Consider the following 24,152-nt stretch of genomic DNA (forward strand, 5'->3'; position numbering starts at 1 on the left):
GTACAGTCACACAGGCAGGCTTACAGTGAGTTTCCTGCTTCAAGTTTGAGCTGCTGCAAACTTTCTGCCGCAGCTCAAACTCCTAGCGGGAAACTCACCGTAACCTGCCAGTGCGAATGTACCCTAAAAGCACTACACTACACTACCACATAATAAAGGGTAAAACACTACATATACACCCCCTTACACTGTCTCCCCCCCCCCCCCCCAATAAGAATGAAAAACTTATTGTATGGCAGTGTTTCCAAAACGGAGCCTCCAGCTGTTGCAAAACAACAACTCACAGCGTTTCCGGACAGCCTCTGACTGCCCAAGCATGCTGGGAGTTTAGCAACAGCTGGAGGCACCCTGATTGGGAATCACTGGCGTAGAATACCCCTATGTCCACCCCTATGCAATCCCTAATTTAGGCATCAAATGCGCATGGCGCTCTCTCACTTCGGAGCCCTGTCGTATTTCAAGGAAACAGTTTAGTGCCACATATGGGGTATCTCCGTACTCGGGAGAAATTGCTTAACAAATTTTGGGGGGCTTTTCTCCTTTTACCCCTTATGAAAAGGAAAAGTTGGGGTCTACACCAGCCTGTTAGTGTAAAAAAATTAAAATGTTACACCAACATATTTTCACAAGAGGTAAAAGGAAAAAACATAACGCAATTTCTCCTGAGTACGGAAATACCCCATATGTGGGCGTAAAATGATCTGCGGGCGCACAACAAGGCTCAGGAGTGAGAGCGCACCATGTACATTTGAGGCCAAAATTGGTGATTTGCACAGGGGTGGCTGATTTTACAGCCGTTCTGACATAAATGCAAAAAAATAAATACCCACATGTGACCCCATTTTGGAAACTACACCCCTCACGGAACGTGACAAGGGGTATAGTGCGCCTTAACACCCCACAGGTGTTTGACGAATTTTCGTTAACGTTGGATGGGAAAATGGAAAAAAAAACATTTTCATTAAAATGCTGGTGTTACCTTAAATTTTTCATTTTCACAAGGGAAAATAGGAAAAAAAAGTCCCCCAAAATTTGTAACCCCATTTCTTCTGAGTAAGAAAATTCCCCATATGTGGATGGAAAGTGCTCTGCGGGTGAACTACAATGCTCAGAAGAGAGGGAGCGACATTGGGCTTTTGGAGAGAGAATTTGTCTGGAATTGAAGGCTACATGTGTTTACAAAGCCCCCATAGTGCCAGAACATGTGACCCCATTTTGGAAACCACACCCCTCACAGAATGTAATAAAAGGGTGCAGTGAGTATTTTTCCAAAGATCTGTCAAACACCAGTGGGGTGTAAATGCTTACTGCACCCCTTATTAAATTCTGTGAGGGGTGTAGTTTCCAAAATGGGGTCACATGTGGGGGGGGGTCCACTGTGCTGGCACCACGGGGGGGGGGGCGGTCTTTGTAAACCCACATGGGCCTCGACTTCCATTCCAAACAAATTCTCTCTCCAAAAGCTCAATGGCGCTCTTCTGAGCATTGTAGTGCAGGTTTGGGGAAAAACCAGCATTTTAGTGAAAAAATGTTTTTTTTAATCATTTAAACTAGGGATCGACCGATATCGTTTTTTTAGGGGCATTATCGGATTATCGGCAAGGTAATTGCCGATACCGATAACGTCCAAAATCGTGAATATCGGCCAGACCGATAATCGGTCGATCCCTAATTTACACATCCAACTTTGATGAAAAGTCGTCATACACCTGTGAGGTGTTAAGGCTCACTGTACCCCTTTTTGCGTTCCTTGAGGGGTGTAGTTTCAAAAATTGTATGCTATGTGTTTTGTTTTCTTTTTTTGCTGTTCTGGCACCACAGGGTCTTCCTAAATGTGACATGCCTCCCAAAAACCATTTCAGCAAAATTCACTCTCCAAAATCCCGTTGTCGCTCCTTCCCTTCTGAGCCTTCTAGTGCGCCCACCGAACACTTTACATAGACATATGAGGTATTTCCTTACTCGGGAAATTGGGTTATTCATTTTGGGGGGATTTTTCTCCTTTTACCCCTTGTAAAAATTAAAAAAAAATGGCCGTACAAGAACATGCGAGTGTAAAAAATGAAGATTTTGAATTTTCTCCTTCACTTTGCTGCTATTCCTGTTAAACACGTAAAGGGTAAACACACTTACTGAATGTCATTTTGGATACTTTGGGGGGTGTAGTTTTTATAATGGGGTAATTTATGGGGTATTTCTAACATGAAGGCCCTTCAAATCCACTTCAAAACTGAACTGGTCCCTGAAAAATTCTGATTTTGAAATTTTCGTGGAAAATTGCTTCTGAACTTTGAAGCCCTCTGATGTCTTCCAAAAGTAAAAATATGTCAATTGTATGAGGCAAACATAAAGTAGACATATTGTATTTGTGAATCAATATATCATTTATTTAAAGGATGCAAATAACGACAAAAATTACCGCTATGTTAAAGTAGAATATGTCACGAAAAAACAATCTCAGAATCAGAATAATCGGTAAAAGCATCCCAGAGTTATTAATGCATAAAGTGACAGTGGTCAGATGAGCAAAAAAGGGCTCAGTCCTTAAGGGGTTAAAGTGTGTACCTGTGTATGTTATCTTAGTGGACGTTAGACCTTGGACATACAAAAAGCCATTTATGTCTCTATATTAGTGTTTCCCAACCAGTGTGCCTCCAGCTGTTGCAAAACAACAACTTCCAGCATGCCCGGACAGTCAAAGGCTATTTCTGTATCCAGTAGGGTTAATATATTGTAGCCTGGTATTATAGTGTTTATATCTATTTCTGTATCCAGTAGGGTTAATAGATTGTAGCCTGGTATTATATTGTTTATATCTATTTCTGTATCCAGTAGGGTTAATATATTTTAGCCTGGTATTATATTGTTTATATCTATTTCTGTATCCAGTAGGGTTAATATATCTTAGCCTGGTATTATATTGTTTATATCTATTTCTGTATCCAGTAGGGTTAATATATTGTAGCCTGGTATTATATTGTTTATATCTATTTCTGTATCCAGTAGGGTTAATATATCTTAGCCTGGTATTATATTGTTTATATCTATTTCTGTATCCAGTAGGGTTAATATATCTTAGCCTGGTATTATATTGTTTATATCTATTTCTGTATCCAGTAGGGTTAATATATTGTAGCCTGGTATTATATTGTTTATATCTATTTCTGTATCCAGTAGGGTTATCTATAGTCGTTTTTTATGTTGTCATTAAATTGATGTGTCCTTTCTATATAATTCACTGCTATTGTTGTTAGTGTTAATGTTCTAGTGGTTTCTGTATTTTAAAATTATTACTTTCTATTAGTATAATGAAAATGGACTAGACAGGATGTGATCCTGACCTGTACGACCTCATGGTGTTTCCTGGGCTTTTTGGAAAAACCCCATATGTCTATAAACACTGAATGTATTCATGCAATACTTGACAAAGAGGGCACAAGCTCCCGAAACGCGTCGTCCAGTAAAGCAGTTTTTAGTTTCCAAACAGTGTCCGTGGTTATGTCCGTAGTACCCACGGTGTGCGCCCAAAGGTCCGTTATTAATCTTCCTCGGAGGGTTCCAGCGATCTCCTACATGTGGTCTGATCTTGTGATGCTGGGGGAGCCCGGGGCGTCAGTCACTCCACCCATTGAAGCAGACAGGCTCTCTCTGATCACCTGACTAGTGATGTTATGTCTTGACACACTGCAATCTGGGAAATCCCGAGACATGAGTAATTTTGTATGCTGCTAAAAATAAATATTGGGGCGAAAATCACAGAATTGTGAGAACATCATCACACACAGGTACAGACACTATATTATGGACTACACTAACTTTACAACCCCTGTAGTATAGTCAAATAAAAAAATCCTGAAATACCCCTTTAAATACCTACCAGAGATATATGATGGATGAGTAGTGCAGAGTGTATTAATATATTGTGTTTATATATCTAGAGATCAGGTGTTTGCCCATTCTATACCATTTGGTGTGAGGTTTTCTTTCCAGAATAATATCCATATAGGATACATGTGATTTGTTACTTGATGCAGCACATTTTGCCGCTTACCTCTGCAGAGCTGCCATGCTTAGTTCTCCCTCCCGCTCATGTGCATGTACATCCCTGGTTCCAGTCCTCCTCCAATCCCTGCCATGCACTGCCCATATAACTCTGCTCCACCTGTTCCCCCTGAGAAATATTGTAACCTGTCTACTAGGGCTACACGATATATATCGCAAAAGCAATCGGATCGCGATTTTAATATTTTGCTAAATAGCGATACGCCCCCCCGGGAAAACTTGTGATTATCTGCTCGGGGCGGCTCCCATGTGCTGCTGCGGGCAGGGGCGGCCAGAGCAGGTAAAAACAAATATAAATACTAAAAGTCAGTGTTTCCCAACCAGGGTGCCTCCAGTTGTTGCAAAACTACATCTCCCAGCATGCACGGACCGGCAAAGGCCGTCCGGACATGCTAGTATTTGTAGTTTCACAACAGCTGGAGGCACACTGGTAGAAAAACACTGAGCTAAGTAAAAGGGCGCAGGGAGAAAAATAAAAAACCTTCTGCTCACCTCCTCCCGGTCCCTGCAGATGCCGTTCCCCTCCGTGCGGTTCGGTGTCTTCTCTCTACTCCATACAAGCATTAGGACCTTTTCAGCCAATCACTGGCCGGAGCGGTGTCGCATGTCAAGCCAGTGAATGGCTGATGGGGAAAGGTCTTTTTCGGCTGCAAACACACTGGGTTTCCCGGATCCGATGGGAGATTTGAAAACCGTTTGGGAAACCCAGTGTATTGCTGCAGTACAAAATGTGACAGGGGGGGGGGGGGAGTTGTGACGGGGAGATTGTGACATAGGGGAAGAATGTGACAGGAGGGGATAATGATACAGGGGGGGGGAGATGTGAAATGGGCAGTGGGCATAAAATGGGTGGATAGTTGTAAAATGAAGGCGATTGGACATGAAATGGGGAGATTTCACCATTTATTTTGTATTTCCCTATCGCCCATGATGACACCTTTGGAGAGACCGCCTCCTTCCACAGGACAGGAAACAGGAACTGGAAACAGTTTGCATATAGGGACCATAGGAGCTGCTATTCCCCAGTTCTGTTTCCTGTCCTGCGGATGGTAACCGGGACGGGTCCTGGACTAACCGGGCAGTTTGCATGTAAGTATATGGACTGTGGGGGGCCCTGGTCTAATTGGGACATACAGGGTACCTGCAAGCGGCTTAAAGTCCTTCGTATGGGGGCAGCCGCTAAGTCTGGGCGACCTCTCCCCGTCTCGCGCATGGCGCGCGTCTCCCGATCCCTCTCACTCCCTTCGGCATGCGGCCTCCTCCTCCTCTTGCGAGCGCGGCCTAGCATTCGCGATCCAGCGGCGTTCGCTTCCGGGAAGAGGGGGGTGGAGTCTGCGTGCGCACACACGTTGCGTGAGAAAGGGGGCGCTGCGGCCTATTCTGAAGTACCTGGAGAGGGAAGTCCATGCGGCTTCTGACCGGAAGGACGGAATCCGGCGGGGGATTTAAAAAGAGGGGCGCCCAGCCAGTCCAGTACCTCTCCAGGATCCAGGAGAGGTGCTTGCTCCAGGTCAGTGACTTATGGAACAAGCGACCCGCATTGGAGCCTGCTGTGACAGCCGAACCGGTACTATGGTGGGGTAAGGGGACACCTGTCCCATGAAGTCTTTTTTAGCAACCTTTTCATGGTAGTTTTTGTTCATTTGTTTTAGGCTAAGGAAACGCCTAGGAAGGCTAAATATAAGAGTAAAGAGTGTGTTCTTTGTAGAAAGAAGTTGGATCCAAATTATTTAAGTTCACATTGTGAAGCCTGTGTTAAAAGGATTGTGGAGGATGTGTCTCCGTCTTTCTCCAAGAGTATGCAGGAGGTAGTCAGAGAAGAGATTAAGGCCTGTATGTCCACTTGGTCATCCGTGCAGCCAGAGCCTAGTTATTCTTCTGTACCTGGTTGTTCAGAGCAAAGAGATTTTTTTGAATTTGAAGAGGGTAATTTGGATGAAGAGTCAGAAATTTTGGAGGAGGTGCATAGCGGTGCTCTTTTTCCTACTGAAAATGTGGACGGTCTAGTCAGAGTGGTTAGATCTACCATGAAGCTTGATGATAGGATTGAGCCTTTATCTGTGCAAGATCGCGTGTATGAAGGCCTTGCACCCCGCAAAATGATTGGTTTTCCAGTGCATGACTCTTTGACCTCTATTATAAAATCTGAATGGCAAAGACCAGATAAGAGATATGCTATAGTACCGAGCGTCATTAAGAGAAAATATCCTTTTCAGGAAGAATTCACTGTCAATTGGGATAGGTCCCCTAGAATTCATCCACCTGTAGTTAAGATGTCTAAAAAAGCAGCCCTACCATTTGAGGATCTCTAAAGGAGCCAATGGACAGAAGGGCTGATGGATTTCTTAAAAGAGCCTGGGAAGCAGCAGCAGGCTCCTTCAGGCCAATTATTGCTACCACATCTGTGGAAAGATCCTTAAAGGTCTGGATTAATCAGCTGGAGGAGCAAATCAGGGATGGTGCTCCTAGAGACCAATTGCTTCAATCAATCCCTACCTTGGCAGCAGCGGCAGACTTTATATCGGATGCTTCTGCAGACACCCGAAGACTATCCGCTAAAGCCTCGGCCTGTGCCAACTCTGCCAGACGGGCTATTTGGGTTAAAGAGTGGAAAGGAGGTGATCTTACCTCCAAATCTAAATTATGTGCTATACCCTGTGAAGGTTCCTTTCTTTTTGGGACTGATTTAGATCTAGTCTTAGAGAAAGCAGCGAATAGGAAGAAGGCCTTTCCCTTAATCCCTTCTTTCCCTATCCAGAACAAGATGCCCTTTCGTGGAAGAGAAAGGGTGGAATTTCGCAGAGGTTCATACAGGGCCAGGCAGTGGCGAGGCCAGAGAAGAAGCAGAGGTTTCATGTTCACTACCCCTGAAACCTCCAAGAAGTCCAGTCAGCAATGACTTAAGGTTCCCAGTGGGGGGCAGGTTGTCTCTTTTTCTTCCCCAATGGGAGAGAATTTCTGCAAGCCACTGGGTTTTGTCCACAATAAAAAACGGTTTAAAAATTGTTTTTTCAGGTCTCCCGACTCCCAGATTTGTTCTAACAGATCTCCAAAGGTTTCCAGAGAAACAGGCTGCCCTGGAGAAAGAAGTTTTCTCCTTGATTCAGAAGAGAGTTCTGGTTCAGGTTCTGGAAGAAGAGCGAAGTCTGGGATACTACTCCACGCTCTTCCTGGTAAGAAAGCCCAATGGCTCCTTCCGCACTATAATAAATCTCAAGCTATTGAATCGTTTCCTGAAGTACCACAAATTTCGGATGGAAACGATTCAATCAGCTATCCTGAACCTGAACTGTTTTATGGTCACCTTGGACTTGAGGGACGCATATTATCATGTCCCGATTTTCCAAGGTCATCAAAAATATTTAAGGGTGGCGGAAGTCTTGGGAACCCGTCTGTTCCACCTCCAGTTTCAGGCGCTTCCCTTTGGCCTATCACAGACTCCCCGAGTCTTCACCAAACTTATGGCCGAGGTGATGGCCCATGTAAGAGAACAAAATATAGTCATAGTTCCGTACTTAGACGATTTCCTTTTGGTGTCAGACTCGGAGGAGCTCTTGATTCGGCAGGTTCTTCAGACTCAAAAAATTCTGTTGAACCTAGGGTGGGAAATTAATCTAGACAAATCCCACCTAGTCCCTTCTCAGGTATGCACATTCCTGGGAATAGGCCTGGATTCCACCCGTCAAATCTTCTTTCTTCCCCAATCCAAGGTGATTTTGGTCAGGCAGAAAGTGTCTCAGTTACTGAAACTAAGAAAGCTCCCCATAAGGTAGGCCATGTCTGTCCTCGGCCTGTTAACTTCGTGTATCCCAGCGGTTTTATGGGCTCAGTACCATTCAAGGAGGCTACAGGGACAAATCCTGAGCCAGTGGGACGGAGTCCCTGATTCATTAGACACTTACATGACCCCTTCAGCCCAAGTAAAGAGGTCCCTTCTCTGGTGGGTAAATCCGGTGAATCTAGAAAAGGGCATTTATTGGGTAAAAAAGAACAAATTTTGCCTTACTACAGACGCAAGTCCCTGGGGGTGGGGAGCCCACGGAGACTCCTAAATCCTTCAGGGTCAATGGAGTCAGGAAATTTCCAAGGAATCTCAGAACCTAAGGGAATTGAAGGCAGTCCTGTTCGCCATCTCTCAATCCGTCCCTCTGCTTGGCGGAAAGGACGTAAACATTCTGTCAGACAATTCCACAGTAGTTGCCTACTTAAATCATAAGGGGGGTACCAGATCCCCTTCCCTCATGAGGACTCGTCATCACATCTTCAGATGGCAGAGATGCATCTCAGTTCCTTGTTTGCTCTCCATCTAAAGGGGTCCCAAAATCAGGTGGCGGACTATCTCAGCAGACATCGCCTGAACCAAGGGGATTGGGAGTTAGATCAGAGGATCTTTCTCCAGATCTGTCAACATTGGGGTACTCCCCGCATAGATCTGTTCGCCTTAAGGGCCAACAGGAAAGTAAAAGATTTTTTCTCCCTGTCACCAGCGGATCACCCCCTGGGTATAGACGCTTTTTCACAGAGTTGGTGCAGGGGACTTCTTTATGCCTTCCCTCCAGTCAGATTACTTCCCAGAGTCCTAAGGAAGATCAGAGAGGACAGGGCGAGAGTAGTGGTCATTGCCCCATTCTGGCCCCGCAGGGTATGGTTCACCTGGTTGATGAAGATGTCAGTGTCAGATCCCTGGATCCTTCCAGAGTCCCCGAACCTTCTACATCAAGGTCCAGTTATGCATGCCGAGACCTCCAATCTGCATCTGACGGCATGGCAGTTGAGCGGGGCATCTTAGAACAAAGGGGTCTTTCTGATCGTGTTATTAGTACTCTGTTGGCGAGCAGAAAAAAGGTAACGTCTCAAATTTATTTAAGAACTTGGAAGCATTTTGGTAGATTCATGCAAAACCCTATTTATGTTCTTAAAACTCCTGACATCCCAAAAATATTAGATTTTTTGCAAGCGGGTCTAGATAAACAGCTTAGACCCAGTACTTTAAAAGTTCAAGTGTCAGCACTTAGTGCTCTTTTTGAATATAAACTAGCGGAACATCCCTGGATTAAAAGATTTCTATCAGCAACAGTCAGGATGTCTCCGGTGGTTGGACCATTGGTTCCACCTTGGGACTTAAATATTGTCCTAAATAGTCTCACTAAAACTCCCTTTGAGCCATTAGTTGAGGTTCCCTTAAAGATTCTTACCTTTAAGCCTGTGTTTCTTTTGGCAGTCACGTCTGCCAGGAGGGTTGGGGAAATTACTAGTTTCTCTATTAACCAGCCCTATTTGTCTGTCTTTAATGATAGAGTGGTGTTGTCTTCTGATCCAGCCTTTCTCCCCAAGAGGGTCTCTGACTTCCATAGAACTCAAGTTGTGATTCTACCTTCCTTCTGTGAAAATCCTAAAAATGACAAGGAAAAAGAATTCCATTGTCTAGATGTTAGATGTCTTCTTCATTATTTGGAGATATCTAAAGATTGGCGCCTATCGCCTAAGTTGTTACTTCAATTCCCTCCCATGTTTTTTATATATATATATATATATATATATATATATATATATATATATATATATGTATATATATATATATATATATATATATATATATATATATATATATAAAAAGGGGAGATATATTAATATTTCCTAGCTATGTATGTAGGTTATGGTTGATTATTATTCACTGATAATTCCTTTTGGGTTGTTACTCCTTGATACTTGCTTAAGAACTGGGGAATAGCAGCTCCTATGGTCCTTATATGCAAACTGTTTCCAGTTCCTGTTTCCAGTCCTGTGGAAGGAGGTGGTCTCTCCAAAGGTGTCATCATGTGCTCAACGAAAAACAATTACGGGTAAGAGTAATTTATGTTTTCCCATCGCATATCAAAATCGCAATATTTAGGCCCATAATTGCAATCGCACATTTTCCCCATATCGTGCAGCCCTTCTGTCTACTAGTGACAGTGTCTGTTCTATTACGTTCCTGACCTAAGCCTGTTATCTGACTTTGCCTCTGTCTGATCCTGCTGTACCATGGTTATTCTCCAGTATATGACCCAGACTGTCAACCACGGGTTTGTATTCTGAACAAGCTAACACCACCTGGCTGCTTCCGAGCTACTCAGCTCTGATATTAACATATATTCAGATCTGCTACATCAGACTCTGTTTTTTGCACTTTTACCATCTACAGCATCAGCTTCCCCATCCTGCCTATATCCTTTGGTGCTTGGCCGGCTGCCACTTAACCGGGACCATTCTTGTGGCAGCGACCTATTATCTCTCCTGCAGCTGAAGTCCGGCTTCTGCATTCAGGAGCGGGATAAAAGGTAAACACCAGGGGAATACTTAGACTCTGCTACCAAGTTTGTCCCAAAGCCAAACCGGTAAGTGGCACAATGAGTCCACATCCGCTCAGGCGTTACACTACGGAAATGTAGTTATTAAAGGGGTATTCCAGGAATATTTTTTATTTGACTATGCTACAGGGGCTGTAGTTAGTGTAGTTAATAATATAGTGTCTGTACCTGTGTGTGACGGTTTTCTCACAATTCTTCTGTGATTTTCACTCCAATTTTTATTTTTACCAGCATACAAAATGACTGTTGTCTCTGATTTTTCCCAGCTTGCAATGGGGCCGAGACCTGACATCACTAGTCAGCTGATGACAGGGAGCCTGTCTGCTTCAATGGGTGGAGGGATCAATCTGCAACTAATGCAACAGCTGTAGGCACCCTGATTGAAAACCACGGGTCTTTTGTTTCAATGGGTGGGGTGGCTGATGTGTGGGAGGGAGGAAAATGGCATTGTGGGATTTGTAGTCAAAAAAACATAAGTCAAACAGGAAATACAAGTTCACAAAAAGCTAGCCACTGTATTATGGTAATCTCACAACATAGCCATTAAGCCCCAAGACAAGTGCAGATCCTTCCTAAGCATGTCCATTACTGTCTGCCAGGTACGTACTAAAATCACCTTATGGTGGAGAACCCCTTTAACTAAGCTTACAAATGATTCATTGATATTCTCTATATCCATATCTGACTAATGTGTCATTGATATTCATATGTATAATATCTTCTCATATCACTGTGTTTGTTATGCACTCATTTATATTATTTGTAATTAATAAATTTGCATTTTATTAAATAATATAAAGTGTTACAGACATATGGAAATATAATGTAATAAATGTAATATTTTACCCCATCAGACCTGTGTAATATGGAGGCAGGGGGCCTATGGTACGCCATGACAGCCGGGGCCAACAATTGTCTATAAATGTTCCCCAACACCTATAGGACTTTTTATAATGTGTAAAGTTCTTCCATCAGAATAATGTCCTAGAAGCCAGAAGATAGAAGTGATTTTGTGTCTCTAATCTGGTCATGTCCTGGAATTCTTCATCTCTGGAATAAGTCCCTTCTCTCTGAGGTGTTTGGGTCTCCAGTAGCAGCTCCCCATGGATTATGCCTGTTGGGTCTTCTCCATGAGGAGCAGTGAATATCACAACCATATATCACACTCTTTTCCTACCATGTAAACTATAGTGATGACATCGCTGGATCGGTGACTACGTTCTAAAAGAAAACTTTTATTAACAATTGGGAACAAGTTTGGAGATGCAGTATATGATATATGTATAAATGTCAGATATCCTATGTACATGGTTAATATATAGATGTGTTATCTGCATCATTTATTGCTCTCAATTGTCTTCTCTCCTGTGTGAGTTCTTAGATGTTAGATAAGATGTTTATTCTCAGAAGAAACATTTCCCACATTCTGGATATCACAATGGTTTCTCTCCTGTGTGCATTTTTAGATGTCCGATAAGTACTGATTTCTTTGTAAAATATTTCCTACACTCTGAACATGAAAATGGCTTATCTATGCGACTTCTTTGATGCGTAACAAGATGTGATTCATTGTTAAAACGTTTCCCACATTCTGAACATTAAAATTGCTTTTCCCCTGTATGAGTTCTTTGATGTGTAACAAGATGTAGTTTCTGAGTAAAACCTTTCCCACATTCAGAACATGAAAATGGATTCTCTCCGGTTTTTTTGATGATCAACAAGGATTGATTTCATAGTAAAACATTTCCTACTTTATGTGCATGAAAATAGCTTCTCCCGTGTGAGATCTTTGATGTTTAACAAGTTGTGATTCATAAGTAAAACATTTTCCACATTCTGAGCATGAAAATGGCTTCTCTCCTGTGTGTATTTTTAGATGTCTGACAAGTATTGATTTCCGAGTAAAACATTTCCCACATTCAGAACATGAAAATGGCTTCTCTCCTGTGTGAGTTTTTTGATGATCAACAAGGACTGATTTCATAGTAAAACATTTCCTACATTCTGTGCATGAATATGGCTTCTCCCCTGTGTGAGTTCTTTGATGTTTAACAAGATTTGATCTCTGAGCAAAACATTTCCCACATTCAGAACATGAAAATCGCTTCTCCCCTGTATGAGTTCTTTGATGTTTAACAAGATTTGATTTCTGAGCAAAACATTTCCCACATTCAGAACATGTAAATGGCTTCTCTACTGTGTGGGTTATTTGATGTCTAATAAGATCTGATTTTTGATTAAAACATTTACCACATTCTGAACATGAAAATGGCTTCTCTCCTGTGTGAGTTCTTTGATGTTGAACAAGATTTGACTTCTGAGCAAAACCTTTCCCACATTCAGAACATGAAAATGGCTTCTCTACTGCATGAGTTCTTTGATGGTGAACAACATGTGATTTCTGAGCAAAACATTTCCCACATTCTGAACATGAAAATGGCTTCTCTCCTGTGTGAGTTCTTTGATGTTGAACAAGATTTGATTTCTGAGTAAAACATTTCCCACAATCTGAGCATGAAAATCGCTTTTCCTTATTTCTTTTTACAGCCTGTGATGAATCTTTAGGTCGGACTTGTATAACAGGATGAGATGACAGATCTTGGCTGTGAAGGGCTGAGGATGTATCTGGGATAATGGAATGTTCTTCATATGTATCTTGTGTGATATCATCATCTGCTTTATAATCTGAAGATATAAGATTCCCCTCTGATCTCCCGATACAAGAATCTGCAGAGAACAAACCAGATTATTTTTAAGCAACAACCTTAACAATCTAGGAAATAAAAATTTAGCATTCTCCCCTCCTAAGAGCCATATTTTCTTCCTTTTCATCTACAGAGTCATATGGGGGCTTGTTTTTTGTAGGAACAATTGTACTTTGTAATGATGCCCTTCATTTTACCATAAAATATTCTGTGAAACAAAAAATTATTGTGAGATGAAAGTTGAATTAAAGATGTTATTTGGAAAACTGTGTTCAATAGTTTTTTGCTATATTTTACAACTTAAAAAAATTTACAAACTTTCTTTTAAAGAAAATATTACTTTAAATATTCTGACCCCCTATAACTTTTCTTTAGTTTTCTGTACATGGAACTTTTTCTTTTTTTTTTGTTATGTGACCTGCAATTTTTTTATGTAACTAAAAAAAATATTTTTTTCTCTTGCAGTTTTTTTTGTTTGTTTAGACCATTCACCGAACAGGATCAATAATTCATTTTAATTGTTCCCACAATTCCATATGCAGTGATACTAAATATATTTATTTCAACTTTTTTTTTGGGGGGGGACGGGGGGGGGACAAGAGGAAAAGAGGGGTGATTTTCTATGTACTGCATTGATCCATCAGATTTGCGCAGTATTCGTACCGCCTGCCATAAGCTGGCACTGCGCCACCAATGTCACTTATAATGGCGGTTTAAATGTCGCTGCCAACTCTGACAGCGCCATCTGCAGAGATCAGGTAGTAGCGGCGTCCCCCGGGTATGGAGCGGGCCCGAGCCCTGTCTATATACCCTTGATGGCCCCAGGACGTAAATATATGTAATGAGTCATAAAGAGATCAAAATAAAACTTATGGACACCCAAGTGATGATCAGCATAACCCAAGGAATAAGAATACGTGATGTCATTCTTAAAAAAACACTGGGATTCTGTATAGACCATAAGTTTGGACACCTTCTCATTCAGAGTTTTCTTTATTTTCATGACTATGAATATTGTAGATTCACACTGAAGGCATCAAAACTATGAAGTAACATGTGGAATTATAGACATAACAAAAAAAGTGTGAGAATCTGTCATATTGTAGGTTCTTCCTTTTGCTTTGTTTGCTGCTTCGCACACTTTTGGATTCTCTTGATGAGCTTCAAGAGGTAGTCACCTGAAATGGTCTCCAACAGTCTTGAAGGAGTTCCCAGAGATGCTTAGCACTTGTTGGCCCTTTTGCCTTCATTGGGTCCAGGTCCGGTGACTCTGGAGGCCAGGTCATCTGGCGCAGCACCCATCACTCTCCTTCTTGGTCACATAGTCCTTACACAGCCTGGAGGTGTTTGGGGTCATTGTCCTGTTGAAAAATAAATGATGGTGCAACTAAACGCAAACCGGATGGAATAGCAGCCGCTGCAAGATGATGTGGTAGACATGCTGGGTCAGTATGCCTTCAATTTAGAATAAATCCCCAACAGTATTACCAGCAAAGCCCCTACCCCACACCTCCTCCACACCATCACGCCTCCTCCCCCCACACCATCACGCCTCCTCCCCCCACACCATCACGCCTCCTCCCCCCACACCATCACGCCTCCTCCCCCCACACCATCACGCCTCCTCCCCCCACACCATCACGCCTCCTCCCCCCACACCATCACGCCTCCTCCCCCCACACCATCACGCCTCCTCCCCCCACACATCACACCTCCTCCCCCCCACACCATCACACCTCCTCCCCCCCACACCATCACACCTCCTCCCCCCACACCATCACACCTCCTCCCCCCACACCATCACACCTCCTCCTCCACACCATCACACCTCCTCCCCCACACCATCACACCTCCTCCCCCACACCATCACACCTCCTCCCCCACACCAGCACACCTCCTCCCCCACACCAGCACACCTCCTCCCCCACACCAGCACACCTCCTCCCCCACACCATCACACCTCCTCCCCCACACCATTACACCTCCGTAGAGTCCATCCGTTCACCTTTTCTGCGTCGCACAAAAACACGGAGGTTGGAAACAAAGATCTCACATTTGGACTCATCAGACCAAAGCACAGATTTCCACTGGTCTAATGTCCATTCCTTATGTTCTTTAGCCCAAACAAGTCTCTACTGCTTGTTGTCTGTCCTTAGCAGTGGTTTCCTAGCAGATATTCTACCATGAAGGCCTTGCATAGTCTCCTCTGTTGTTCTAGAGATGTCTCTGCTCTAGAACTCTGTGCGGCATTGACCTGGTCTCTAATCTGAGCTGCTGATAACCTGCGATTTCTGAGGCTGGTGACTCGGATGAACTTATCCTCCGCAGCAGAGGTGACTCTTGGTCTTCCTTTCCTGAGGCGCTCCGCATGTGAGACAGTTTCTTTGTAGCTCTTGATGGTTTTTGTGACTTCACTTGGTGACACTTTCCACCTAGAATATGACATATTTTCAGTTGTTTCACACTTTTTTGTTATGTATATAATTCCACATGTTACTTCATAGTTTTGATGCCTTCAGTGTGAATCTGCAATTTTCATAGTGGTAAGGAAAACCCTTTGAATGAGAAGGTGTGTCCAAACTTTTGGTCTGTACTGTATATATATATATATATATATATATATATATATATATTTATTTTTTTGTTTTTTTATTATTATTTTTTTTTCAATACACATACATATACAAGAAAAAAAAAAGAACCTCCAAATTCTCTTATCCATTATAATATTCATCCTACTATTCCACCCACCCCATGAATAAGTCTGATTCTTGAAAGTTGGGGGGGGGGGAAGAGAGAAAAAAAAATAATCTTCATTTCATCTTTCCAGGATTCATATTTATTTATTTGTTTCTCTCTCTATTCTCTCTTCCAGATCTTATTTGACCTTAACTCTTGCTTTCTGTTATCCTTACATGATAATATTTCGGATTTCATCATTTTGTCTCCCAAATTATACCAATGCCCACAGCTTGGGATCCTCGAGGACGTCCAGACCCTCATAATAAGTAACTTAGCACAGAAAAAAGTTTTCTTTATAAAGCTCCTTGTTCCAGACTGCCTTCCCGAATACCTGATAACACCTGTAGGGGAGAAAACTCGTTCTCTACTTACAATCAACATTTTTTTTAGCCAATCATGATTCTATTCCAGAATCAAAAATAATTTTCTCATCCTACCTATATTTCCCATGAATCCTCTCGCTTTGCAAAGAGAGAGAGAGAGAGAGAGAGAGGGGGTGGAGTCTCATTGCTGCAATTCACCTAATGAGACCGACATAATCAGGGCCGGCTCTGCTATCTCCAAAAGCTGTCTGTCTACTGCATTAGGTAGCGTACCTGTCTACTGCATTAGGTAGCGTACCCGTCTACTGCATTAGGTAGCGTACCCGTCTACTGCATTAGGTAGAGTACCCGTCTACTGCATTAGGTAGCGTACCCGTCTACTGCATTAGGTAGCGTACACGTCTACTGCATTAGGTAGCGTACACGTCTACTGCATTAGGTAGCGTACCCGTCTACTGCATTAGGTAGCGTACCCGTCTACTGCATTAGGTAGCGTACCCGTCTACTGCATTAGGTAGCGTACCCGTCTACTGCATTAGGTAGCGTACCCGTCTACTGCATTAGGTAGCGTACCCGTCTACTGCATTAGGTAGAGTACCCGTCTACTGCATTAGGTAGATAACCGTCTACTGCATTAGGTAGCGTACCCGTCTACTGCATTAGGTAGCGTACCCGTCTACTGCATTAGGTAGCGTACCCGTCTACTGCATTAGGTAGCGTACCCGTCTACTGCATTAGGTAGCGTACCCGTCTACTGCATTAGGTAGAGTACCCGTCTACTGCATTAGGTAGCGTACCCGTCTACTGCATTAGGTAGCGTACCCGTCTACTGCATTAGGTAGCGTACCCGTCTACTGCATTAGGTAGCGTACCCGTCTACTGCATTAGGTAGAGTACCCGTCTACTGCATTAGGTAGCGTACACGTCTACTGCATTAGGTAGCGTACCCGTCTACTGCATTAGGTAGCGTACCCGTCTACTGCATTAGGTAGAGTACCCGTCTACTGCATTAGGTAGCGTACCCGTCTACTGCATTAGGTAGCGTACCCGTCTACTGCATTAGGTAGCGTACCCGTCTACTGCATTAGGTAGCGTACCCGTCTACTGCATTAAGTAGCGTACGCGTCTACTGCATTAAGTAGCGTACTCGTCTACTGCATTAGGTAGCGTACCTGTCTACTGCATTAGTTCTCGAAGCGAACCTGGCAAAGTTTTGTTTCACACCACTGTTATACCTCAGGCCGTGTTCTGGAGCAGCTAGTGATGTCTGCCAGGTACAGGCCACACAATCAGATCATCGAGCAGACAACACCAGGTGACATCTGACAAAAAACAGTTACTCTGGTGGGAATGATGGGGAGAGATTTTTGTCCCACTGTCATAAACCGGGACATATAAACAGTGTGGGGTGAACAGAAGGATCAGAATATTTTGCAGAGCACACAAGGGACATAGTAATAGAATGGGGGCATAGAAGGGGGACTGACTATAGTAAGAGGACACAGAAGGGCCTGTGGTCCAAAATGTGCCTCGGAGCACAAAGGACTGAGTAGAATCTGTGACTCTTTTCTGCATTTAGTGGTTACTACTCACCTGGGCAGTTACCTGTAGGAATGTCCTCCTTATACTGCTCATCACTGCTCACATCTGTCACTTCTCCTTCTTCTTCCTTTATGTCTGTAGCATTAATATAGGTCAGATCTTTCCCTGTAGGAATATCCTCCTTATACTGCTCATCACCGCTCACATCTGTCTCTTCTTCTTCTTCCTTTATGTCTGTAGCATTAATATAGCTCAGATCTTTCCCTGTACGAATGTCCTCCTTATCCTGCTCATCACCGGTCACATCTGTCTCTTCTCCTTCCTTTATGTTTGGAGCATTAATATTGTTCGGCTCTTCTCCCTGAATCATAGGATGTGGAAAAAATATTGTAAAAGTCAGAAGAACAAGTCACATGGGATGTTATAGATGAGCAGGAGATGAGGAGTCATGGAGGGTGAGGGGACTGACCACAAGAGCTTCACAGCCCTTCTACAGATCATAGGGAATATCTCCATCTACCTGATCCTGATCCTGTGGAAGAAGAGGACGGGGACACCTCTCTGGTGCTGTTCTCTTACTGGATCTGACTGTAGGGAACACATACAGAGACTGAATTCATTCTTTACATACAAATAATGAGAGGACGTGTGTATATAGTCATGTCTATTACCTGGTGATGGGAGGGGCTGCTGATCCTCCATCATCACCTGATCCTTGTACTGATCCTTGTGTCCTTCTACATACTCCCACTCCTCCATGGAGAAATAGACCGCCACGTCCTGACACCTTATAGGAACCTGACACATAATGATACAGTCATCACCCCGACCCCTCCAGTGGTGTTACTGTATAATGTCCCAGCATTCCCAGCAGTGTCACCTCTCCAGTCATCACCAGACCCCTCCATTACTGTATAATGTCCCAGCATTCCCAGCAGTGTCACCTCTCCAGTCATCACCAGACCCCTCCATTACTGTATAATGTCCCAGCATTCCCAGCAGTGTCACCTCTCCAGTCATCACCAGACCCCTCCATTACTGTATAATGTCCCAGCAGTGTCACCTCTCCAGTCATCACCAGACCCCTCCATTACTGTATAATGTCCCAGCATTCCCAGCAGTGTCACCTCTCCAGTCATCACCAGACCCCTCCATTACTGTATAATGTCCCAGCAGTGTCACCTCTCCAGTCATCACCAGACCCCTCCATTACTGTATAATGTCCCAGCAGTGTCACCTCTCCAGTCATCACCAGACCCCTCCATTACTGTATAATGTCCCAGCAGTGTCACCTCTCCAGTCATCACCAGACCCCTCCATTACTGTATAATGTCCCATCAGTGTCACCTCTCCAGTCATCACCAGACCCCTCCATTACTGTATAATGTCCCAGCATTCCCAGCAGTGTCACCTCTCCAGTCATCACCAGACCCCTCCATTACTGTATAATGTCCCAGCAGTGTCACCTCTCCATTCATCACCAGACCCCTCCATTACTGTATAATGTCCCAGCAGTGTCACCTCTCCCGTCATCACCAGACCCCTCCATTACTGTATAATGTCCCAGCAGTGTCACCTCTCCAGTCATCACCAGACCCCTCCATTACTGTATAATGTCCCAGCAGTGTCACCTCTCCAGTCATCACCAGACCCCTCCATTACTGTATAATGTCCCAGCAGTGTCACCTCTCCAGTCATCACCAGACCCCTCCATTACTGTATAATGTCCCAGCATTCCCAGCAGTGTCACCTCTCCAGTCATCACCAGACCCCTCCATTACTGTATAATGTCCCAGCATTCCCAGCAGTGTCACCTCTCCAGTCATCACCAGACCCCTCCATTACTGTATAATGTCCCAGCAGTGTCACCTCTCCAGTCATCACCAGACCCCTCCATTACTGTATAATGTCCCAGCATTCCCAGCAGTGTCACCTCTCCAGTCATCACCAGACCCCTCCATTACTGTATAATGTCCCAGCATTCCCAGCAGTGTCACCTCTCCAGTCATCACCAGACCCCTCCATACTGTATAATGTCCCAGCATTCCTAGCAGTGTCACCTCTCCAGTCATCACCAGACCCCTCCATTACTGTATAATGTCCCAGCATTCCCAGCAGTGTCACCTCTCCAGTCATCACCAGACCCCTCCATTACTGTATAATGTCCCAGCAGTGTCACCTCTCCAGTCATCACCAGACCCCTCCATTACTGTATAATGTCCCAGCAGTGTCACCTCTCCAGTCATCACCAGACCCCTCCATTACTGTATAATGTCCCAGCAGTGTCACCTCTCCAGTCATCACCAGACCCCTCCATTACTGTATAATGTCCCAGCAGTGTCACCTCTCCAGTCATCACCAGACCCCTCCATTACTGTATAATGTCCCAGCAGTGTCACCTCTCCAGTCATCACCAGACCCCTCCATTACTGTATAATGTCCCAGCATTCCCAGCAGTGTCACCTCTCCAGTCATCACCAGACCTCTCCATTACTGTATAATGTCCCAGCAGTGTCACCTCTCCAGTCATCACCAGACCCCTCCATTACTGTATAATGTCCCAGCAGTGTCACCTCTCCAGTCATCACCAGACCCCTACATTACTGTATAATGTCCCAGCATTCCCAGCAGTGTCACCTCTCCAGTCATCACCAGACCCCTCCATTACTGTATAATGTCCCAGCATTCCCAGCAGTGTCACCTCTCCAGTCATCACCAGACCCCTCCATTACTGTATAATGACCCAGCATTCCCAGCAGTGTCACCTCTCCAGTCATCACCAGATCCCTCCATTACTGTATAATGTCCCAGCAGTGTCACCTCTCCAATCATCACCAGACCCCTCCATTACTGTATAATGTCCCAGCAGTGTCACCTCTCCAGTCATCACCAGACCCCTCCATTACTGTATAATGTCCCAGCAGTGTCACCTCTCCAGTCATCACCAGACCCCTCCATTACTGTATAATGTCCCAGCATTCCCAGCAGTGTCACCTCTCAAGTCATCACCAGACCCCCTCCATTACTGTATAATGTCCCAGCATTCCCAGCAGTGTCACCTCTCCAGTCATCACCAGACCCCTCCATTACTGTATACTGTCCCAGCAGTGTCACCTCTCCAGTCATCACCAGACCCCTCCATTACTGTATAATGTCCCAGCAGTGTCACCTCTCCAGTCATCACCAGACCCCTCCATTACTGTATAATGTCCCAGCAGTGTCACCTCTCCAGTCATCACCAGACCCCTCCATTACTGTATAATGTCCCAGCAGGGTCACCTCTCCAGTCAGCAGCTCCATCATCTTGTTGATGAGTTCTCGGATCTTCTGTTCATCCATTTCCTCATGTATCAGGTAGTGAGGTGGGGGCCCTGGTATTGGGCTCAGGGTTCTTCCCCATTCTTCACACACAGGGGCCCGACAGCGCCCACTAGAGGACTTCTTCACTACTGTGTAATCCTGTGTATGGAGAGACACATTAATATCACTACATACACTCCCAGAATCCCTCACCTCTCCAGTCATATCCATCTGTTATTACATAGATAAGAATGAGGTCATGTGACATCACTCCCAGAATCCCTCACCTCTCCAGTCATATCCATCTGTTATCACATAGATAAGAATAAGGTCATGTGACATCACTCCCAGAATCCCTCACCTCTCCAGTCATATCCATCTGTTATTACATAGATAAGAATGAGGTCATGTGACATCACTCCCAGAATCCCTCACCTCTCCAGTCATATCCATCTATTACAGAGATAAGAATGAGGTCATGTGACATCACTCCCAGAATCCCTCACCTCTCCAGTCATATCCATCTGTTATTACATAGATAAGAATGAGGTCATGTGACATCACTCCCAGAATCCCTCACCTCTCCAGTCATATCCATCTGTTATTACATAGATAAGAATGAGGTCATGTGACATCACTCCCAGAATCCCTCACCTCTCCAGTCCTATCCATCTGTTATAACATTGATAAGAATGAGGTCATGTGACATCACTCCCAGAATCCCTCACCTCTCCAGTCATATCCATCTGTTATTACATAGATAAGAATGAGGTCATGTGACATCACTCCCAGAATCCCTCACCTCTCCAGTCATATCTAGCTGTTATTACATAGATAAGAATGAGGTCATGTGACATCACTCCCAGAATCCCTCACCTCTCCAGTCATATCCATCTGTTATTACATAGATAAGAATGAGGTCATGTGACATCACTCCCAGAATCCCTCACCTCTCCAGTCATATCCATCTGTTATTACATAGATAAGAATGAGGTCATATGACATCACTTCCAGAATCCCTCACCTCTCCAGTCATATCCATCTGTTATTACATAGATAAGAATGAGGTCATGTGACATCACTCCCAGAATCCCTCACCTCTCCAGTCATATCCATCTGTTATTAAATAGATAAGAATGAGGTCATGTGACATCACTCCCAGAATCCCTCACCTCTCCAGTAAGCCGGAAGAGTATCTGTAGGGTGAGGTTTATGATCCTGTCGGCCATCTTGTTCCTGTCTCTCTCCATAGTTGATGGGTTATCCAGGAGAATTCTCTGAGGGGAAATCACATTATAAATATCCAGACTCAGGACTGTAATTTCTTAAGGACTTTTATAAGATAAGATGGTCCATTTTGTGTGGTTCTCAGTATTCAGAACCAGAGGTCCTGAGAAGCGGCTGCAGAGGGTATCGCTATGTTGTGTCTCTTTCTTGAGGTTGGATTTGTCCTTTATACTCACATAGATCTGAAGACGAGAACATAACATGGTGACACTTTCCTTTATATATTGGTCTTCATAATATAACCCCTTAGGGTCCATAGTGAAAGGGAGGGGCCATTTGGGTATGAGAGGTATATAGGCAATGGTATACGGGTATAAATACAATGTATAACTACCTAATGTACGGATCAGATTTGGGTTAATCAGTAATGTCTAAGTGAAGTCATTGGGTGTCACATAGAGGAAATATCTGCTCACTAATAATCTTGTGTTTTATTGTATTATTTGATTCCATCTTCATTGTTCATGTTATTCTGCTGATTCATTTGGGTTGATATATTGTGGTTATTGATGTATAACTCGGGGTTAATTACTCCCTCATTGTTATGTGACTAGATTGGTGTCGTGTGTACAATTGTGGCTTTATATAGATTTGGGGATTTAGTCAGTAGATTGTATTATTTTTGTATATATAATGTGAATTCAAGTAGAGAAAACAGACATGGTCGCACATCCACAAGCCCACCCCTCAGCCCAACCCTATATAAAGTAGCAGGAAGCTGCTCAGGGCCCTTTTTTTTCTGGTAGCCTCCCAGTCTGACTGGGAGCACATGGTAAGTGGCTTTTACATCTTGTTCCCCCTGGTGTGGTGCTGTGCGGCGTCCATTGCTGCCGTGGCGCCGTGTCTGTGGGGAGGTGCGGGACTGGTTTGAGTGGCATTGGGGCTGCTCTGCCAGTGGGTCGTTTCCCCTGTGGGCACTGGTGTCGCGGTGGTGGTGGTCGCCGCCCAGTGCTACGCCATTTTATGCTAGAGACGTACGTTAGGGACCCACTCTATATAGGTGGCCTTGACGTGGCGAGTGAGCTTGTACTTTTTGATCAAAATGTAAAATAACAACCAGTTAGTTTTTGAATTTATGCTGAGAAGCAAATAGATCAAAATAAAAAATGTAGATGTGCGACCATGTCTGTTTTCTCTACTTGAATATTTGTATATATAGATGTGTTTATGTATATATCCTCAGGCAGAATTATTTTCTGTTTGGGGATGACTTCTATGTCCAGAACAGAGGAACAGCGATGGGGTCTAACGTCGCCCCAACGTATGCGAACATCTATATGACGGACATAGAAACGACATACATTTATACCTCCCCCTTTTTTCAATATATCGACACTTGGTATCGATATATTGACGACACTTTTGTTATTTGGAATGGTACCTTGACACAGTTAAATGACTTTTTTGTTGAATTAAACCTAATTTATCCTGAATTAAAATTTACTATGGTAACATCGACTGAATCACTTCAATTCCTAGACACTACTGTTTCTGTCTGTGGGAATAGGTTGGTCACAGACCTATACAGTAAACCCACAGACAGAAACAATCTCCTCTCATTTGACAGCTTCCATCCTAAACCAATGGTTGACTCCCTACCGTGAAGTCAACTCCTCAGGGTTAAAAGGATTGTGTCCAACACCGACGTGCTTAATGAGAGGGTTGAAGGGATGTGTGACAAATTTGAACAAAGGGGATATCCCAGACGATTGTTGAATAAACACAAGAATAAACTTGCGGCCACCCCCCGGGTCAACCTTCTCACTAAGAAAGTAAAATCAAAGGAAGACAAAATACCTTTTGTCTCCACATACACAACTAAGAGTGGAGAGATATCAAAG

At 43.9% G+C, this 24,152-nt stretch overlaps 1 protein-coding gene across 1 annotated transcript in view; it reads right to left on the minus strand.

The window, feature by feature from the left end:
* Positions 1 to 24,152, minus strand: part of LOC130302850 (oocyte zinc finger protein XlCOF7.1-like) — a 185,990-nt gene that overhangs the window by 40,027 nt on the left and 121,811 nt on the right. The window contains 3 exon segments of the mRNA XM_056551747.1: positions 6,559 to 6,754; positions 12,164 to 13,139; positions 17,776 to 18,085. Coding sequence (XP_056407722.1) covers positions 6,559 to 6,754; positions 12,164 to 13,139; positions 17,776 to 18,085 — 1,482 coding nt within the window.

This window comes from Hyla sarda, chromosome 1 (assembly GCF_029499605.1).
Source record: "Hyla sarda isolate aHylSar1 chromosome 1, aHylSar1.hap1, whole genome shotgun sequence".
In the NCBI taxonomy this organism is placed as follows: domain Eukaryota; kingdom Metazoa; phylum Chordata; class Amphibia; order Anura; family Hylidae; genus Hyla; species Hyla sarda.